The sequence below is a fragment of the Peromyscus maniculatus genome, chromosome 2, assembly GCF_049852395.1.
Source record: "Peromyscus maniculatus bairdii isolate BWxNUB_F1_BW_parent chromosome 2, HU_Pman_BW_mat_3.1, whole genome shotgun sequence".
NCBI classification, from domain to species: Eukaryota; Metazoa; Chordata; class Mammalia; order Rodentia; family Cricetidae; genus Peromyscus; species Peromyscus maniculatus.
The window spans coordinates 135,305,412-135,326,279 of NC_134853.1; the positions used below are offsets into that span (position 1 = coordinate 135,305,412).

Sequence of the window (20,868 nt, forward strand, 5' to 3'; positions counted from 1 at the left end):
GTCAGGACAGCCAGGACTATACAAAGAAACACTGTCTCAAAAAACAAAAACAAAAACAAAATCTGAAACCTTTGAAAGCCACTGTTCTGTTTTAATCACCAAAGCAAATCTACCCTGGCCTAGTAGCCATAGGTACTTAATTTCCCACTGTATATATATATACTGGCTACTACGTGTGTGTGTGTGTGTGTGTGTGTGTGTGTGTGTGTGTGTGTGTGTGTGTGTGTGTGTGTGTGGTCAATTTCTTGGCCTTCAAAGTTTCCTATTTAAAATTCTGTTCTTTCCAAGTCTTAAAGGTAACTGAATGCTCTCAGAAATCTCAACAAGTACTGGTACCACTTAAGAAAGTCTTACTACATCAGGATCAGTCACAAAAGCCCCAGTCTCAGACTACTCCACTCCTAGATTCAGCTTACAACTGTGGCAGGGTTTTAAGTTTCTGCTCAATATTTTCCAGTTCTTTAATATCTAAACCAAAGTTAATTTAAAAAAAAAGTAATGACATAAAAATCAGTCTTTATTAAGTGCTTAGTCAGTAGGTTAAAACCTAAGTACTTCCCAAGCAATACCCATATTCATAGAAGCCCTATAAAATATGTACTGTTAATACTCTCATTATTTCAAACAACAATAACAAACCCAAACCAGGAGAGTAAGCCATATTGGTAAACTGAAAATCAACCTTTCCTCAATTCTTATGCTTGGTTACCCTATGTATGAATTTCACTAGCCCACAATATCTCTATCTTCAGCTAAGGTGCTGAACCAAAGCACTGTCTCTAGAAACAATGGTACAAATTTCTGAGCTAACTTTTCAGTAAAAGTGTCTGACAACAAGAGTAAATGATTTTTCTCTCGACTGCTTTGCAATAATAACTTCAGGAAAATCAGTAAACATGGACTTTCTTCAATAATACTGAAAACAAAAAATATTTATGATTTTTAGAGAATATTAACTCATACCTTATATCCTTTATCTAACATCAAAGAGGATATTACTTTTACCTCCAGAGTTTAACACATCTCCAGACAAAATATTTTAAGTTTATTGACATTGGAGTCCATGTACCAATTTCCCTGTACCTTTGCCAGCATTAGGAGGGCCTAACACTTTACTGGACTAACAACAGGGCTCAGTATGTGGTAGTAGGGCAAATGAAATGTCCAACTTTTCCTATTCATTCACAGAAATATTTTCAGACTGTGTTATCACTCAAGTTAGGGGGAAAGGGCCTGTGGGATACATCATTCACTTTAGAGATCTGCTGAACAGTACAAAAACTAAGCTCCTTAAAGAAACGAAGCTGCCTCTGTCACAAGACATCTATACTGACAAAATGGAATGCTAAATTCTACCCAAGAACCTACTGTTCAGAACATAAGAAGATGACTACGTATTTCTTATTCTCTCCTTAATTAAAGGTACAGAGGGAAGACTGTCAGAATGCCATTAATGCACTATAAAACTATAAATTTCAGAAACAGAAAGAATTCTGAGAATAATGACTATTTGAGCAGAAAAGGGTCTAAATAGGTGAAAAGACAAAATAACCTATCACATCTATCCTCTTAGAAAACACAAATAACAACTGATGTCTAGAAAATTATCTTCTGGTGGTCTTAGTACGACTGGCCCCCACAGGCTCATATACTTGAATGTTTACTCATCAGGAAGTGGCACTACTTGAGAAGGATTAGGATGATTAGGAAGTGTGGCTTTATTGGAGTTAGTGTGTCACTGGTGGGTAGTCTTGAAAAAGAATTTTAAAGGCCACACTAAGCCCAGTTTCCCTCTGCCTGTGGATCAGAATGTAGAACTTCAATTACTTCCCCTGAACCATGCCTGCCTGCATGCTGCCATGCTCCCAGCCACGGTAATGAACTAATTAATTAAACCTCTGAAACTGTAAGCAAGCCCTCAATTAAATGCTTTCTCTTATAAAAGTTGCCTTGGTTATGGTCTCTTCACAGTGACTAAGACACTTCCAGTAGAGTAAATGCCAATTTACCTGATTTGTTTTGTTTCAATTCTTGGTTCTATAGGTACTCATAATATAGGTCAATGTTTGTAACAGTCGTGTAACATTTTGGAGACTTAAGGGATTCATATTAATAGACTAAATTTGTATGCAGGTCTACACAAAACATGTAAGACAAGAAATCAATACTCTATACTAATAAACACTTAAAATTAGAATTATTATTTAGTTTTTAGAAAGTATATACTAGATTTAGAAATGATGGATTAAAAACCATGGAACAAGTGGTTATTGGATAGGAAAAAAAGTATAAATAAAAACATTAACTTGGGGGGCTGGAGAGATGGCTCAGAGGTTAAGAACACTGCTTGCTCTTCCAAAGGTCCTGAGTTCAATTCCCAGCAACCACATGGTGGCTCACAACCATCTGTAATGAGATCTGGTGCCCTCTTCTGGCCTGTGGGGATACGTACAGACAGAACAATGTATACATAATAAATAAATAAATCTTAAAAAAAAAAAAAAAAAAAACCAAAACATTAACTTGGCTGGGTGTGGTGGCACATACCTTTAATCCCAGCAGAAGCAGGCAGATCTCTTAAGAGTTCAAAAACAATACAAAATTGACTGGTAATAAGAAAATTCATGCCTAACCTTTTAAAAATTATTCAGCTATATAGATTATAATAGGAACAAAAACAAAAAATAAAAAATTTTGTTATTGAGTGTTTTGAAGATAAAAATCAAAGAATAAGGGCTGGAGATATGGCTCAGAGGTTAAGAGCACTGACTGCTCCTCCAGAGGTCCTGAGTTCAATTCCCAGCACCCACATGGTGGCTCACAACCATCTGTAATGAGATCTGGCGCCCTTTTCTGTATACATAATAAATAAATCTTAAAAATATTTAAAAAAAAAAATCAAAGAATAAAAGTAAAAAACTTCTCATTAGCTTAACTTGATACAAAAATTATAGTTCTGTTTTGTTTTTGAGAAAATGGAAAACTTCTACTTGTAAGTATGAAAATAATGAAATAGAACTAGTTATTCTAAACAAAACACATGAGGCAATTGCTTTCAGACATAACAGGTAACACAAAAGCAAACCTAGAAAGAAGGGGAATCTTAATAACTGAAGCTGGCCAGGAATGTCAGTACATACCTTCAAGCCAAGAATTCAGAAGGTGAAGGAAAAATGATCAGTTGTTTAAGCCATCCTCTACTACAAAGAGTTCAAAGCCAGCCTAAGATACATAAGACCCTGCCTAAACAAATAAAATAAAAATCAATGCCTGTGTTTCTACTACATAAGAAATGACCACACACTTAGCCACTTAAAGCAGCACATTTATTTGCTTGCAGTTCTATATTAGAAATTCAAACACAGCCTAGCTGGATTTTCTATTCAGTGTCTCAAAACCCTGAAATCAACATATTATCTGGGCTACTTTTTCCACAAGGAATCTTGATTCAGAAAAAAATCAATTCTAAGTTCAGATTATTAAAAGAATTCATTTCGCCGGGCGGTGGTGGCGCGCACCTTTAATCCCAGCACTCGGGAGGCAGAGGCAGGCGGATCTCTGTGAGTTCGAGGCCAGCCTGGGCTACCATGTGAGTCCCAGGAAAGGCGCAAAGCTACACAGAGAAACCCTGTCTCGAAAAACCAAAAAAAAAAAAAAAAAAAAAAAACCAAAAAAAAAAAGAATTCATTTCTTTGTGGTTTTAAGAAAGACAATCCTAACTATTTGTTAGCTATCAACTATAAATTACCCTTATATATCCTAGAAGAAGCTACTCTAAGTTCCTTTTTACCCGGTGTATTAGTTACCTTTTCTCATTGCTTTGATCAAATACGAGACAAGAGCAACTTAAGAAAGAAAGGGCTCACAGCTCAACTAATGCTCGGCCTACTTCCTCTTTTTTTAACTCAGTCTGGAGCCCCCAGCCCATAGAATGGTGCCACCCACATTTGGGTGCTCCTAGATTAATCCATTCTAGAAACTCCCTCACAGGCATGCCCAGAAGCTTGTTTCCTAGGCAATTCTATATTCTGTCAGTTTTACAACGTATATTAACCATCACACCTAGACTTTTCCTAACATAGATGCTTACTTCATTAAACCGGTACAGGCAGGCTATGATAAAGTCTATAGTTATACAAAACTATATATATTGTAATATAGTTACAAGAGTGACATCCAATGTCCTGAAAATGCTTTACCATCTTTCTAGGAAACAACAAACAATTCCGTATCTTTAATATTGGCTTCAGTTGTCTAAAATACTTATTAAGTAATTACATTGCTTTAAAATTTGTTATCAGATATCTTATGGATCAACATAGGTTTTTTTTGTTTTGTTTTGTTTTTTTGAAATAGGTTAGCTTTGGCTGTCCTGGAACTTGCTCTGTAGACAGGGCTGGCCTCAAACTCCAACTCTGCTCCCCGAGTGCTGAGATTAAAGGCATGCACCATCACTGTCCAGCAGGATCAAAATAGATTTATAAAAATATTGATGTCTAATATTTATTCCAGACTTATTTTTATTTCATGTGTATGGGTATTTTGCTTGCATGTGTGTCTGTGCACCACATGCATACAGTGCTCATGAAGGCCAAACAAAAGTATCCTGGAACTGGAGTTACAAATGCTTGTTGGTCAGCATGTAGAGCATAGGTTCTCAACTGGTGGGGCTTGACCCCCTTGGGGTTGCAAATCAAATATTCTATATATTTGGTATTTGTATTACAATTCACAATGGTAGAGTAGCCACAAAATAATTTTACAGTTGGGTCACCACAACATAAGGAACTGTATTAAAAGGTCACACAGCATTAAGAGGGTTGAGAACCACTGACTGATGTAGGGGTTAGAGGGGTTCTTCCTCTAGAAGAACAACCAGTACTTTGAGCCGCTGATACATTTCTCCAGCCCCCATCCTGACTCTTTTTAAATGATAATTCCTAGTTAATTTTAATATAAATGTTGAATCACAAGATTATCATGACACATTTTGGGTTTGTTTCATCTGTAATAATTATACTCATCATGTTTTATAAGTCAAATATAACATTCACCATATTCAAAAAGAGCTATTTTATAAACATTTTCTCAAATCTTAGGTTAGCTTTACTGGTCTTTTTCATTTTTCTTTTTTTTTGGGGGGGTGGGGAGCGGGGGGGTGGGGGTGGGGATGTTTGTTTCAACACAGGGTTTCTCTCCTGACTGTCGTGGAACTTGTCCTATAGATCAAGGTGGCCTTAAACTCAGATCTGCCTACCTCTGCCTCCTGAGTATTGGAATTAAATTCAGGTGCCACCACCACCCAGCTGTTTTGTCTTTATATGGTATTAAGCAACTTAATTAACTTAATTCATCTGTTAATTTTACCCCCCCATAGAGTTTTATCAGAACTTTCACATTTGAAAATTATCAGTAAAATAACCATAATTACTCACATCTCTGTTATTATCTACAGAGACCCTCTTTCACAGTGATGCTTGTTTGAAAGCTATGGAATCATTAGTAGCGAAAGTCTATGTTCTCAGCAAAGAAAGCTCATCTCAGCTACAAGGCAAAGAAGTCAGCAGGTATTTAAAACTATTGACATGTCAAAGAATAGACTCTTGGGCACAGGCTTCCGGTGGTATCACTAGGACAACTGGAGAACTTCCAGATCATTCCAGTGGACTGAGTCAGAATTTCCAGAACTCTTTTTAGTAGAGAAGAAGACTGCTAACATTTGAACCAGTAAGATGAAAATTAATATACAGGACTGAATAAGACGAGAAGGAATGACTGCAGTCAACTAGTTAGAAATATTCATTTAATGTTTATTTTTCTAATATATAAAAGAAGCTCATTATCTTTCTCCTTAGGCTATTTATAACCTTTTAATTTGTAGCCTCAACTCTTGTGTAATGAAACACTGATAAATCACTTCTCATTCTCTTTGGCCCTCCTCCAACTGGGATTGAGAAAGGCTTACTAAGTCTCCTCACTTTTCAAAGCAATATAGTTATCTGAATAGGTATAGTAATAGTCTCCCCTTCTTTCTTTTTTTTTCCAACACTAGAATATAACTGCAAAAAAGTTTTGCAACTGAGGATTTGTCTCTAATGTCACATTTGAGAATGATATTTATTCAACCAGGTTTAACAAAACAGTTTTAAGAAAGTACAGATAATTTTATATGGCCAGTTCAAATAAACTCTTCCCAGGAAAACTGGCCTGGCACTTGGCTTATAGGGTCAAATCTTACGGAAAGTATGGAAGATCTTTTCCTGGAATGGCCAGGGCTTGTAAGATATCTGAGACCTTGGAAGGAGACCAATTCACTAATTCAATGAGAATTTCTTAGATGTGGCTTCCTAGCCTCAAAGTACAAATGATAGAAGATTTCAAATTTTCATGAGGTTTTATGAAGTAGAAATTTTACTTATTTTTATTTATGTGTATACACCTGATTCTCTATCTGTGTACCATGTGCATGCATGTGCCCTCAGAGGCCAGAAGCATCAGGTCCTCTGAAAGTGTAGTTAGAAGTGGTGATTGATAAGCCACCTGATGTGGGAGCTGGGAACTTGATTCTTCTGCTAGAGCAGCCAATGCTCTTAATCACCAAGCTTCTATGCAGCAAAAACAAAAACAATCTGAGATCTGTTATGAGTTAAAACAAACTTTAAAAGGACTATGGTAAATTATCATTCTTGCTAATCTATAAAAGGGCTAAGTCTGTCAGGAACATTTTCTCTCTCTCTCTCTCTCTCTCTCTCTCTCTCTCTCTCTCTCTCTCTCTCTGTGTGTGTGTGTGTGTGTGTGTGTGTGTGTGTGTGTGTGTGTGTGTGTTTAAGATTTTAGATTTTAAAAAAGGTAGGAAAAGAACAGGTAAAAAGAAGGGGAAGCATAAGTAGTTCAGGGGAGGAGAGGAAAGAATCAAATTAGAATACTAGGTATTTCCCAAGGAAGGCTATGTGTTGCTGAGAACACATTTTTCTGTTTATTTGATTCTAGTCTTTTATTGCATTTAAGCTATTTTCTATAACTCATAAGTTACCCATAACTGATGGCAATACAAAATATTTTGTCTATATACATGCAAATAAATTCTGTAAAGATCCAATTACTTCCCCTTTTCCATAGAAAAAAATACCCAGTTTGCAAACACTTGTAACTTATTTTAATCTTCCTTTAATCCATATAAGTCATCCTTCTTTAACTTCTTTGAACTGTTACATCTGTCTGCCTCCCTTACTAATAGTTTAAAATAATTAACATGTTTTTAAAAACAGTACTTTTATTCATATTTTACTTATATTTGTTACTATGTTACAAGTTTTTATAAAGGTGCATTTTTCTATGGGAAAGGGGAAGTAGCTGTATCTTTACAGGATTGAAATTATATTTCTCATGATACATACAACATTGTACCTTAGAGTCTGTTAGCTTAACTTAAAACTTTTTTATTTTTAAGCTGGGTGATGGTGGCACATACCTTTAATCCTAGCACTTGGGAGGCAGAGACAGGTGGATCTCTGTGAGTTTGAGGCCAGCCTGGTCTACAGAGTGAGTTCCAGGACAGCCAAGGCTATACAGAGAAACAAAAAAACAAAAACAAAAACAAACAAAAAAACAAAAAACAACATCAAAAAACCAAAACCACAGAAAACCAAAAACTCTACCCCCCAACCAGACCCCCCCCCCCCCCGGGGCTAAGGACTGAACCCAGGGCCTTGTGCTTGCTAGGTAAGCGCTCTACCACTGAGCTAAATTCCCAACACCAAACTTTTTTTATTTTTAAAGATCTATAGAGTTCTGGAGAGATGGCTCAGTGGTTAAAAATACTGGCTAAGATGGGTTCCCAGCACTGAGAGGAAAAGTGGACACAAGTCCCCATCCCGAAACCAGAATTCAATTCCTATTGAAAACCTCTGACGAGGAAAAAATTTGTTTTCTCCAGAAGTCTCACTGGGTGTACAAACCAAATTTAAGAACAGGCCCCATCCCCAAGAGTAGATGGCCAACACAAAATAAACACAATGGTATTTTTGAAGTTTTTTTGTCTCTAGATGCTTTGGGCAATTTTTTCTTCCTCTTCCTCTTCCTTCTCCTCCTCCTCCTCTTCTTCTTAACCTTACAGGTCTTTTGCCAAGCTCAGGCAGTGAAGAAAACCATTTAAAAAAAAAAAACCAGAAAGCTAATGAAAAGTATCTGAATGAGGGGACCATGTTCCAGCCCCAGCAAGCAGAAGAACTTGGCAGTTTTAACCATGTGCTTCTGGCTTTAGAGTCAAAGATCGAAGAACAGGATCCTCTATGACTAAGGAAAACCACCGAGGCCGGGTATGTGTTAGGGGTGTCCATGCATGAAGGCCAAGAAAGGATATTGTGTGAAGCTGTAAAGGTGAAACCTGGATTGCCTTGGAAACCCCAAAATGCTGGAGATGCCACAGTTGTGGGATACCTGACAAGGAGAATTGCTAATAGAGTGTGTAACAAACCTGTCTTAGTTGGGGTTTCTATTGCTATAAAAGGACACCATGACCATGGCTACTCTTATAAAAGAAAACATTTAATTGGGGCAGGGTTAGAGGTTCAAAGGTTTAGTCCATTATCATCATGGTGGAAAGCATGGCAGTGTGCAGGCAGACATGGTGCTGGAGAAAGAGCTAAGAGTTCTCAATCTGGATCCACAGGCAGCAGGAAAAGAGTAAGCCACAGGGCTTGGCTTGAGCTTCTGAAACCTCAAAGCCCACCCCCTCAGTGACACACTTCCTCCAACAAAGTCACACCTCCTAACAGTGCCACTCCCTATGGGTCTATGGGGGCCATTTTCATTCAAACCATCATACAACCCAAGGGAGAGAAGTGTGTTATCATCACCAAAGCTGGAAGGAGTTGGAGTGTTTAGTCATCAGACATGGAGATGAAGAGGTTGGAGTTTGCTCAGCTGGTTTTTGGTCTTGCTTTGGTTCAGTATTTCCTCACTATGCTCCCTTCCCTCCCTTTGGAATGGTAATGTATAGTCTGTGGTCTTTTTTTTTAACTTTGATTTTACAGAGGGTTACAGTTAATAGATTGCCATGAGTCTCAGAAGACTTTGAACTTTGGACTTTTAAACAGTGTTGAGATTGCTATAGATTATGGGAACTTTGGAAGTCTTAGACTGCATTTCTGCACTATGATATGGCTACAAGCCTGTGGGGGTCAGGGAGTGGAATCTGGTGGTTTGAATAGGAATGACTGCCATAGACTCATAGATTTGAATGCTTGGTCACCAAAGAGTGGCACTATTAGGAGGTATGATCTTGTTGGAATAGGTGTGCCTTATTGAAGGAAAAGTGTCACTAAGAGTGGGATCTTAAGTTTCAAATGTTCAAGCCAGGTCCAGTGGCTCTCCTTTCTGATGCCTGCCGATCAGATGTAGAACTGTTTTTATTTTATTTTAAGATGCCTATTTGTTTTCTAACAAGAGAAAGAAAATTTATGGGTTTGGTTATAAGATCTAGGAAGAGTTGGGAAGAGAGAGGGGAAGCCATGATCAAATTATATTCTATAAAAAAAAATCTAATTTCAATTTTTTAAAAAAACGAACACTAATTACTCTATCAGAAAACCTGGTTCAATTGTCAGCATTCGTATGGCAGCTCATAACACCTATAATTCCAATTCCAGGTAATCTAACACCCTCTTCTGGCCTCTGTGGGTACCAGGCACACAAGTGTTGCACAGATACACATGCAGGAGAAAAAAAATACGTATAATACTTTTAATTTAATGAAAGATTTGTTTATTTTTATGTGAATGTGTCTGCATGTATAATATGAGTGCCTAGAACTGATGGAGGCTCAAAATGATGCTGGACCTCTGGAACTGGAGTTACAGAAGGCTATGAGCTGGGTGCTGGGAATTAAATCCAGATGCTGTCTGTACAAGAACAGTAAGTGCTTTTAATATCAAGTTCTCTCTCCAGTCCCTTAATTTAAATCATGCAAGAAAGAAAAAAGACCTACCTCTCAGCATCTATATATATTTTTTAAAAGGCTAGGTAAGCACATGATGACAGAAAGAGTGCCCTTACCAGAAGCTCACCCTGATGGCACTTTAATCTTGTACTACTAGCCTACAAAACTATGACATAATTTTGTTACTTAAGCTGTCCAGAATATAGTACTTTGTTATTGCAGGACAAGCAGACTAATAAAGTATAATTTTTTATTGACATTTGACTTAAGAACTATGAGGGATGAGTCTGAGGCCAGCCTGGTCTATATAGTGAGTTCTAGGCCAGCTACAGAAATCCTGCCTTAAAAGAGGAGAGAGGAAGAGAGGGAAGAAAGAGGAGAGAGGGAAGGGTTGAGGAGGGGTGGCACATGCCTTTAATGTCCCTCCTTCCCTGCTTCCCTGCCTTTAATACCAGCATGAAAAGCAGAGGCAGAAAGATCTCCGAGTTCAAGTTCCAGGACAGCCAGAACCACACAGAGAAACCCTGTCTCAAAACAACAACAAAAAAGGAGCCATAAATATATACTCTAGGAAACTCAACTTAGTCTAAGCTGTCTAGAGTCTAAGTGTGATGAGGTCAGAAAAGCTTTTCACAAAACAGTAAAATATTAAGCTGAGATTTGAAAAAATTTAAAAACTACCTAGCACAGGAGAAAAAGAGAGCTAAGCTAAGGAGATGGCTCAGATAGTCAAGTGCCTGCTATGCAACCCAGAGTCTAGATGGACAGCACAGAAGTGCCACTATGGGAAAGAGGCAAACAAGACACAAATAAAATATACTTCTCCTTCTCTTGACAATTATAAAAGCCTTCTAAAACTTTCCATATGTGGCTACAAGGATATAAAGCAATGAACAAATAGTAAATCACTCATTTCAATGACATCAGTTTCTCCACACTTTTTAAACTCTTGAGTACTAATTCAATTTAAAGTACACACCTTAAGGTTCTTTCTTCTCTGCCTTCTTTGCTGAAAATGTTAAGCAGTATTTTTGCCTCTGACTACACACTGCCTAAAAGGCATCGTCCAATTCTATGTTTAAAAAAAAGGTTCCTTCAGGCGACAGTGGTGCACTCCTTTAATTCCAGCACTTGGGAGGCAGAGGCAGGCGGATCTCTGTGAGTTCGAGGCCAGCCTGGTCTACAGAGCGAGATCCTGGACAGGCTCCAAAGCTACACAGAGAAACCCTGTCTTGAAAAACAAAACCAAACAAAAGGTTCCATGAGTCTTTGATTGTCCGAGGAAATAATCAGACATAGAGATCAGGCAGCCATTCATTTCAATTCTCATAAGGCAATTACAGTGCAGAAATTACACAGTTCCTATTTAAAGCTACAGAGAACTTGTTAATGGCCAAAGCCTAGATTAGTGTCTGCTATGGTCTAAATATGGCTCATCCCTCTAACAAACCAACAGTGAAATGTGATTTCCAAGGTAACAATATGGAAGATGTAGGAGGGTTTTCAGAAAATAATTGGGTTGCTAAGAAAAATAAATGCCTTTATCCTAACATTAGATTTAATTATGTCAAAAGCAGCAAGGCTGAATGTGACTATTAGTTCTACTTCTTCCTGTCTTGAGTTGAAGTAGCATAAGGTCTACACCAGTAACTGAGCAGATGGTGGCACATGTTTTTAAACTTTCAGGCTCCCGAACCATAAACCAAATTAAAACTCTATTTTTTTATTCAGCCCGTCTCTGATATTGCTGTAAGAACATTTCCAAGCCGGGCGGTGGTGGCACACGCCTTTAATCCTAGCACTTGGGAGGCAGAGCCAGGCGGATCTCTGTGAGTTCGAGGCCAGCCTGGGCTACCAAGTGAGCTCCAGGAAAGGCACAAAGCTACGCAGAGAAACCCTGTCTCGAAAAACCAAAAAAAAAAAAAAAAAAAAAAAAAAAAAAAAAAAAAAAGAACATTTCCAAATTTAGAGATAAAAAGCGAGTTTGGGCTGGGGAGACAGTTCAGGGGGTGAACTGCTTACAGTGCAAGCGTGAGGACAAGAGTGTGATCCTCATAATTCACACAGAGAAGCCAAGTATGATGGCCTGCATGTATAAACCCAGCAAGGGAAAAGGCAGATTTCAGGGGCTCACTGGCCAACAATCTTGTTTAACTGGTTAAGTCCAACCTAGCAGACAATCTCAGAAGTCTGAAGAATGACAGTCAAAGTTTACTGCTGGCCTCCACATGCTCGTGCAACTCATGAACATGCACACGCAGCTACTCATACAAAACTACATACATGCAAGAATACTCACCCATACATGTGCTCATATTGACATATAGATGATATTATTTGCAGTGACAAAGTGAAGAACTTCTGGTTTAGTCAACCTTATAAGCACTTCAAAGGAATATACCTACTTTCTAAGTTCTAAACTGATAATTTCAGTTCGTTTCCAGCATACAGCAGGTTATCAGGGGACATTTACTGAATGATCAGTTGTTTAAATGTCAGTTACTATATCAAAAAAAGACCATTGCTGACCATTATTAACATTTTAAGGCCTGGAGTAGCTTAACTTTCTTTACTAATGTTTAAAATATTTCTTGTTTGTTTTAAAGATAGATTCTCCCTATAAGCAAAATCACAGTCATCATGCTTTACCTTCCTGAATGCTGGGATAATAGCATGTGTTATTGTGCTCAGCTAGCACTGACTGACTTTGGTTGGCACTTATGCTTACTTCAGAGCTTGTGTGATCAAAATATCCTTCTAGTACCAAATTAAGTAAGCATATCTCTTCTTTTCTTCCTTCCCTGAAACTTTATTTATTGGAAGCATACCTGTCTTGGGCTTTGATTTCCCCTTTTAATTTTTTTATTTCTGTTGGTGTGTACATGCCTGAACACACCTGTGGAGATCACAAGACAATTTTAGGGAGCTAATTCTTCCACTATGTAGGTCTTAGGAATCATGTTTAGGTCATCAAGCTTGGAGGTAAGTGCCTTTACACAATGAGCCATCTTGCTAGTTCAACTTCATTTAATATTAAGAAATGGAAAATCTCAGAGAACTTCCAAATAGAGAAAATAAAAGAGGGAAAATGGAAGACATAGTAGAAAATAACCAATTACATATATGTGCTAAATATAATGTTGAAAAGCTACCATCTCCATAATGCACAACTACTCAAGACATCACTCCAACTGAGTCCTAGTAGGATTCCTACCTTGACCAAATTTGAGAAGATTTTACTTCTAGTGTTACACCTGTAACACTAGAAATAAAACCTACTATAAAATTGAATTTAAATAAACAGAGGGGCTAGAGAGATGGTCAGTGGCAAAAGCACTGGCTGCTCTTCCATAGGAACAGGGTTCAGTTCCCAGCCTAAACAACTAGAGTTTCAATAGGGATCTGAAACCCTCTCGGGCCTCTCTTCTGGCACTTCATAAACATGCCATATGTACATAAATGCAGGCAAAACACTTACATACATAAAATAGTCTTTAAAAAAGAAATATAGCTGTAAGAGATAGAATTTATCCAAACTTAACCTAAGATGCTTAATAACCATTTTAAAAATAGTACATCTTAGAACAAAACCATAATTAAAGAAGCAGCATTGCATACTATTAAGTTATCCTTCTAATAGTTTTAACAGTAATGGAAAGCAGGTGTCATAACCTTCATTTCAAAGATTAGGGAACTAAGATTTAATTAAAAATGAAGTTATCTGTCTAAGTTTACACAGTCCATTCTGTGACACAGTCAAGATTGAATCCCAGTTCTAACTCACAGCCAGAGTTCCTTTACATTAAACTCAATGAGCTTTTGTTAAAACAGTTTTAAAAAAAACCCTCAGGGAACAACTTAATTATACAAGTAAAATACTCAATAGGAACAAAATTATCTGTTTCATACTTTAAAATATATGTAAATACATTGGGGACTGAGAGATAAGTGGATGGGGGACACAGGGTTAAGCAACAGGCAATAGGGACAGGCCAAGCATGCTCATGTCACCCACAGGTGGCAAAAAGAAGCCATTGAAAAAGCCCAAGAAGGAGGATGAGGAAGACAAGGTTTTCAAGTGGAAACAAAAAGAGAAGCAGAAGAAATTTGAGGAACTAAGAGCGAAGGCCATGGACAAGGACCCCCAGATCACAAACAGAATTAAGAAATCTGGCAAAAAGTACATTGTTCCTTGTGATGGTGACCTTCTTCTATTCCTATTTAAACATATTGATTCTCTGCCATTAACATCTTTTACCACCTACAGGTAGAATCAAGTGTTGCCATGGAGCCTGTTGTACATTTTAATAAACTTTTGTTTAAAAAAACAACGTAAAGTAGCTATTGTCTATAGTTCTCATTCAGCTACTCCTACCTCAGCTGTGAATTTAAAGCAAATTTAATATGGAATCCTGCCAGCGCCTACTGTTCCATCTTCGTTGTACTCTGACTTCTGTATCCCCTTGAAAGAAACCAATTCATTTAAAGGCAGGGGGGAAAGGCATGTATTTGTGTAGTGTGTGTGTGTGTGTGTGTGTAGAGGTAGAGAGAGAGAGACAGAGACAGAGACAGAGACAGAGAGACAGAGATATTTAAAGGCTAGTAAATGGTTCAAAAGGTAAAGGCATTTGCCACAGACCCTGAAAACCTGAGTTCAAGTTTCAGAACCCACATGATGAAGAGAAGAGGTTCCTGCTAATTATCTTCTGATTGCACATATGGCGTAGCATAATCATATTCATCCACACATACACTAAATCTCTTTAGTGCACTTAATAAACAAATAATACCATTTTACCTACCTCATATACAATAGCTCATGTTTTCATAAGGAAAAGTTTCAAAGCCATTGTTTATCATAGTTCTAGTCCTTTAATAGTTACAAAAATTGTGTGTGTGCATGTGTTCTCACAGGTGTGTATGTATGAGTATGCATGTTTGTGTAAGCGTGAACATACATACGTCATAACACACATGTGTGGAGGTCAAGAGGGCAACCTCCAGTGCTTGACAATGTCTCTTTGTTGTTTGCCACTGTACATGCTCAGCTAGCCAGTCCTTACCTTCACCTCCCATCTTCTCATAAGAACCCTGAGATGCATATATGCAGTACTAAGCCCAGCTTCAGGTGAGTTTGGGGGATGTGACCCAGGTCCTAATGCCTGTGCAGCATGTACAATTGTCCACTAAGACATATCCTTAGCCTGGTGTTTTCCAAATTTGACCTTAGTTAGTCAATTATAGTAGATGTTGGTATGAATGTAAATTAGGTAAAGTTCAATCAAATAACAATTGACGAGTCTTAGCATGGAAATTCTAATTCAGGAAATTCACATTTTACCTTTATTTACTTTGCATTGCCAGAGATGGAACCTCATGCATGAGCCTCATCCAAGCTAAGCATATATTCTGCTGCCACTGAGCTACTTCTCCAACACCAAATTATGCTTTTTAACACACATTCTAGAGATTCCAATTAGCCAAATCAGCAACGAATCCCCAAGAATTCTTAGGAAAAAAGTACCCAAATAAGACATAAGAAATTAAAATCCAAGGACAAAGACTACTTTCCAATTTCCACTAACCTTGAATCCAGATTAAAAGAGAATGGGAACCTGTTTTAATCTACTCTCTAAATGTAGCAACATTTGCTCCAACTTATCAGAAGAACCATTTGCCTCACCATAGCCATGTTGTAGAATAACAGACACAAAGAATTTCAGATTTAATACTCCAACATTCTTAGCTTAATAAATCTACTAAAAGTAAATCCTAAAATAAGAATATAATTGTGATGAGTATGTGACAGCACTTCTACCGAACTGTTAGGCAAAATTTGGGCCAGAGAAGGGGACTTGGGGCAAGGAGGTTACTGAGGGAAAAAGTCTCTGACCTAATGAGAAACATAAGCAGAAAACGAGATTTTTTTTTTTTAAAGTGGAAATGAATGTTTGCCTGTACATATGTCTGTGTACTAAATGTTTACCTAAGTATGCCTGTTGCCCATGGAGGTCAGAAGAGGGCATCAGATCTCTTGGAAATGGAGTTATGGATAGCTGCAAGCCACCATGTGGGTGCTGGGAACTGAACACAAGTCCTCTGCTATAAACCACTGAACCATCTATCTTTCCAGCATCCAGAAAAAAAGACTCTTGAATGAGATTTCTACAATGGATATTAACAATAGGTTCTTAAGACAGTTCCCAATCAGGAGACCATCACAGACAAAATCATAATGGTAAGGAACAACTACTTACAAGCTGCCTCTCCTTGGAAGGCTCAATTCCTTCTGAAAAACAAAACACATAAACAAGTTAAGACAAAAAAAAAAAAAAAGAAAGAAAAAAAAAGCACCCATCTGAATCCTGTGAACCTGCCTAAATGGCCTAAGAAATGTTTAGCATTGTCTTAGTAATAGCACACTTTCTATGTGGTAGTCTCTTCCTTTGCCTCTAAAATTTGATGAAAGTTGGGCATGATGGTGCAAGCCTTTAACCTCAGAAGGCAGAGACATGCAGATCTCTATGAGTCCCAAGCCAGCCTGATATATATACTTATTTGTAAAACGGCCAGGGATATACAAAGTTCTGAGCATTCACTTGTCCATACCCATTTCAGAAATATTCCTCTATTACCAATATTCAGCCATGTTTTACATTCAGAAGAGATTTTACCATTATGCTAAAACATAAACAGCCATAAAATGACAACATAAAACACAGAAATGTGGCCGGGCGGTGGTGGCGCACGCCTTTAATCCCAGCACTCGGGAGGCAGAGCCAGGCGGATCTCTGTGAGTTCGAGGCCAGTCTGGGCTACCAAGTGAGTCCCAGGAAAGGCGCAAAGCTACACAGAGAAACCCTGTCTCGAAAAACCAAAAAAAAAAAAACAAAAAAAAAAAAACACAGAAATGTGAACTTATGGATTTCAAAAGCTATTTCAAATAAATTGCTGAGACTTAAAATGTGTTCATTAAATAATCAAATTGTTAAAATCCATCTTTATTAGATAAAACACCCCAACTTGCTTCCTTCTTCTTCCTTCTCCTCCCCCTCCCCCTTTTTCTTCTTTTGAGACACGGTTTCTCTGTGTAGTCCTGGAACTCATTCTGTAGACCAAGCTGGCCTCAAACTCCCAGAGATCCACCTGCCTCTGCCTCCCAAGTGCTGGGATTAAAGGCATGCACCACAACTGCCTGGTGTTTCTTCAATTTAATCACTGTATGCATTATATTACTCAAAAATGTTATAATTATTGATTTTATGTCTTAATTACTATCAATTACCATTTTTCTTTGGTTTTTGTAATTTTCATATTAATTGCCTTTAAAAAAACTTTCACAAAAAGTTTACATAAAAGGCACAAAAACTATAAAAATAAACAAGATATTAATAAAACAAATGGCCAATATGACCTTTTTATTCTCCCCTCCTAAAAGGAAGATATGCAGCAGCCGCCAGGACAAGGAAGATGTAAAGTACCGGTAAGCCATGAGCCACGTGGCAAGGTATAGATTTGTGGAAATGGATTAATTTAAGCTATAAGAACAGTTAGCAAGAAGCCTACCATGACCATACAGTTTGTAAACAATATAAGTCTCTGTGTTTATTTGGTCGGGTCTGAGCAGCTGTGGGACTGGCAGGTGAGAGAGATTTGTCCTGACTGTGGGCAAGGCAGGAAAACTCCAAGCTAAAAAGATATCCCAGCTGGTTACACTATGTTTCCCACTAGATGTAACCACCTTCCCAGGTTAGATTCTAGTAACTCTTTGTGCCATCATTTAATTGGTAATGAATTATAAATGATTCATATCATTAGCAGCAAGGATATAAAACAAATATGGAGGCGGAGTATGCTTTAAAATATTTTAGTCAAACATTATAATACAGAAAACACAAAACAAAAGATGATTACAAAGACTAGAGAGACAGTTTTGGTAAAGTACTTAGCATGCAAGCATGAGAGCTTAAATTAGTCCTCCAGAGTCAATATAAAAACCCAGATGCTTAATAATTTCAGTGCTATAGAGGCAGAGATAGATCTTTGGGGCTTGCTGGTCAGCCAGCTTCATCAAATAGGGCAGCCCCAGGTCCCAGTGAGAGAACCTATCTCAAAAAACAAGGTGGACTGTTCTGAGAAATGATACTCTCTGGCCTCCATTCACATATGAAACCATATACTTATTCACATATGAAACCATATACATCTAACTTAAATCATATAAAGTTAATAACTATGTGTCTGTAATACGTTAAAAGAAACCTACATTAATTATTAAGGATAGTTCTAGTTAAGGTTTTATATACACCCTTATAATAAGAACCAGGGCCCCTGTAACTTGCTTTCAGTGTTTTAAGTTCCAGTTCTCACCAGTCCCCTTTTTAAAAAAACTCCCTAAAACTCGAGTTTTTTCCAATGGAGTGTAACTGGGTACATAAACCACACTCTAGGGCAGGCCCCATGCCCAGGAGTAGTTGGTCAACACAAAACAGACTTCAAGGTTTTTTGTGTGCATTTTGTATTATTTTGTCTGCTGTGGGATGTTCTGTATGCTGTGAATGTGTTGCTCTGATTGGTTGATAAATAAAAAGCTGATTGGCCAGTAGCCAGGCAGAAATTATAGGCCAGATAAACAGACAAGGAGAATTCTGGGAAAAGGAAGGCTGAGTTAGGAGATGACAGCCCACAGGAGTGAGATCGAGTCTGGGCAGGTCCGGTCCCCTCCTCCCAAACTGAGCCAAACGTCCCTGCATAAGCCCCAGGTTTCAAACAGCCAACTCATGAAATGAGCACAGGACCCCGTACCGCTGCCTAGATAGATGCCTCCCAAACAGATCAAGCCAATCAACTGTCTCACCTATTCAGAGGGCCTGATCCAGTAGGGGGCCCCTCAGCCTTTGGTTCATAGTTCATGTGTTTCCATTTGTTTAGCTATTTGTCCCTGTGCTTTATCCAACCTTGGTTTCAACAAATCTCGCTCATATAAACCCTCCTCTTTCTCGCTAATTAGACTCCCGGAGCTCCACCCAGGGCCTAACCGTGGATCTCTGCATCCAGATCCCTCAGTCATTTTTTTGTTTTGTTCAAGACAAGATTTCTCTGTATAGCTCTGGCTGTCCTGGAACTCACTCTGTAGACCAAGCTGGCCTCCAACTCAGAGCTCCTCCAGCTTCCGCCTCCTGAGTGCTAAGATTAAAGGTGTGCACCACCACTGACCAGCACACATTTTTATACTTATTTCCTAGAATACATCTACAAAATATTTCTTGTACTTGTAAAGTAAAGCAGACTTATAATCCCAGCACTGGAAATGTACAGGCAAGAGGATTAGAATTCAAAGTCATCCTCAAATACACAGTAAATCTGAGGTCAACCAGGGCTATATCAGATCCTATCTAAAAAAAGGAAAAAAAAGTTCCTGAAAAATAATATTTCAGAAATATTATCAGACACTCCAAAATTTTCCAAAGAACCATTGGACCAATAACCCTCTACTTCCAAAGATTTGCACATTTTTTCATTCTCAGATTTAGATCTAATCTTAAACACTTATAATTGCTTGTATAATTATCAAGGCTAAAATGTCCAATGTTCTTTTTTTTTTTTTTTTTGGTTTTTCGAGACAGGGTTTCTCTGTGTAGCTTTGCGCCTTTCCTGGAACTCACTTGGTAGCCCAGGCTGGCCTCGAACTCACTTTCCTTCATATTATAATCTTTTATGTATGCAAGAAATCCTTCCCCTATGTAAGACATGAACATATACATAATAAGTCTGTTGATATACCTAGAACATTTTGTCATATGGGAGATAGAAATGCCATTATACTTATTTCTATAAAGAAATCAATTACCCCCAAATGTTCCAATTTTTAAGTGACATGCAACATCACACCTGTCATATGTGCAGGGGTCTGGCTATCCCACTGGACTGTCAGATATTGCTTATACTACATGGTTCAGCTGCTATAATCTGGCAATATAATTTTTTAATTTTCTTATTTTTATGGGCATCAATGTTTTGCCTGCATGCATGTTTTTGTGAGGGTGTCAGGTCCCCTGAAACTGAGGTTACAGACAACTGTGAGCTGCTATGTGTGTGCTAAGAATTGAACCCAGGTCCTCTGAAAGAGCAGCCAGTGCTCTCAACCATTGAGCCATCTCTCCCAACCCACGGCAATACATTTTTACACTTATAAGGCAATGTCCATCCTACCTCTTTATTATCAATCAAAATTATAGGAACTTTTCTTAAGGCTTAGCTCTTCCATATAAACTTTCAAATCACCTTGTAGACATATACTTAGACTGACATCATGTTCAATCTAGAGCTGACTTTGAGAGAATTCATATATTTACAACACAAAATGCCTAGCAGAGAACATACTGTTATTTATGTTTTCTTCAGTATGTATAATTTTTTTTCTTTCTTTTTCTTTCTTTCTCTCCCTCTCTCTCCCTCTCTCTTTTTCTTTCTCTCTCTCTCTCTCTCTCTCTCTCTCTCTCTCTCTCTCTCTCTCTCTCTCTCTCTCTCTCTTTCTTTTTTTCTTTCTTTCTTTCTTTTTTCCTGGTAGTGGGAAGGTCTGTGCATGCCACAGTGCACATGTGGAGGTCAGAGAACAACTTGCAGGAATCAGTTCTCTCTATCATGCAGGACCTGGGGATTGAATTCAGGCCATCACATTCGGGGACTTGATAAGGCATCTCACAGTCCCTTTTTAAGATTTTAAAAAACTGCATTCATTGTCTTATAATTTTATCTCTTTTATGTGTGGGGTGTTTTGCTTGCATTCACGTCTGTATATTAGATGGTTGTGATCTGTCATGTGGGTGCTGAGATCAAATCTGGGTCCTCTGGAACAGAAGCTAGTGCTCTTAATTACTGAGCCATCATTCCAGCTCAACATTGTTTTAATAAAATTTTTCTGACCT

At 38.0% G+C, this 20,868-nt stretch overlaps 1 protein-coding gene across 17 annotated transcripts in view; it reads right to left on the reverse strand.

Moving 5' to 3' along the window:
• Mast2 (microtubule associated serine/threonine kinase 2) overlaps positions 1–20,868 on the reverse strand; it is a 173,615-nt gene that overhangs the window by 82,555 nt on the left and 70,192 nt on the right. For 13 of the 17 annotated variants that reach the window (XM_076564842.1, XM_076564841.1, XM_042271654.2 and 10 more), the window contains one exon: positions 16,198–16,229. The exons of 3 other annotated variants lie outside the window; for them this stretch is intronic. In XM_076564842.1, coding sequence (XP_076420957.1) covers positions 16,198–16,229 — 32 coding nt within the window. Of the gene's footprint in view, positions 1–5,435; positions 5,580–16,197; positions 16,230–20,868 lie in introns of those variants that run through there. One more of the 17 variants, XM_042271653.2, reaches the window with a different exon arrangement.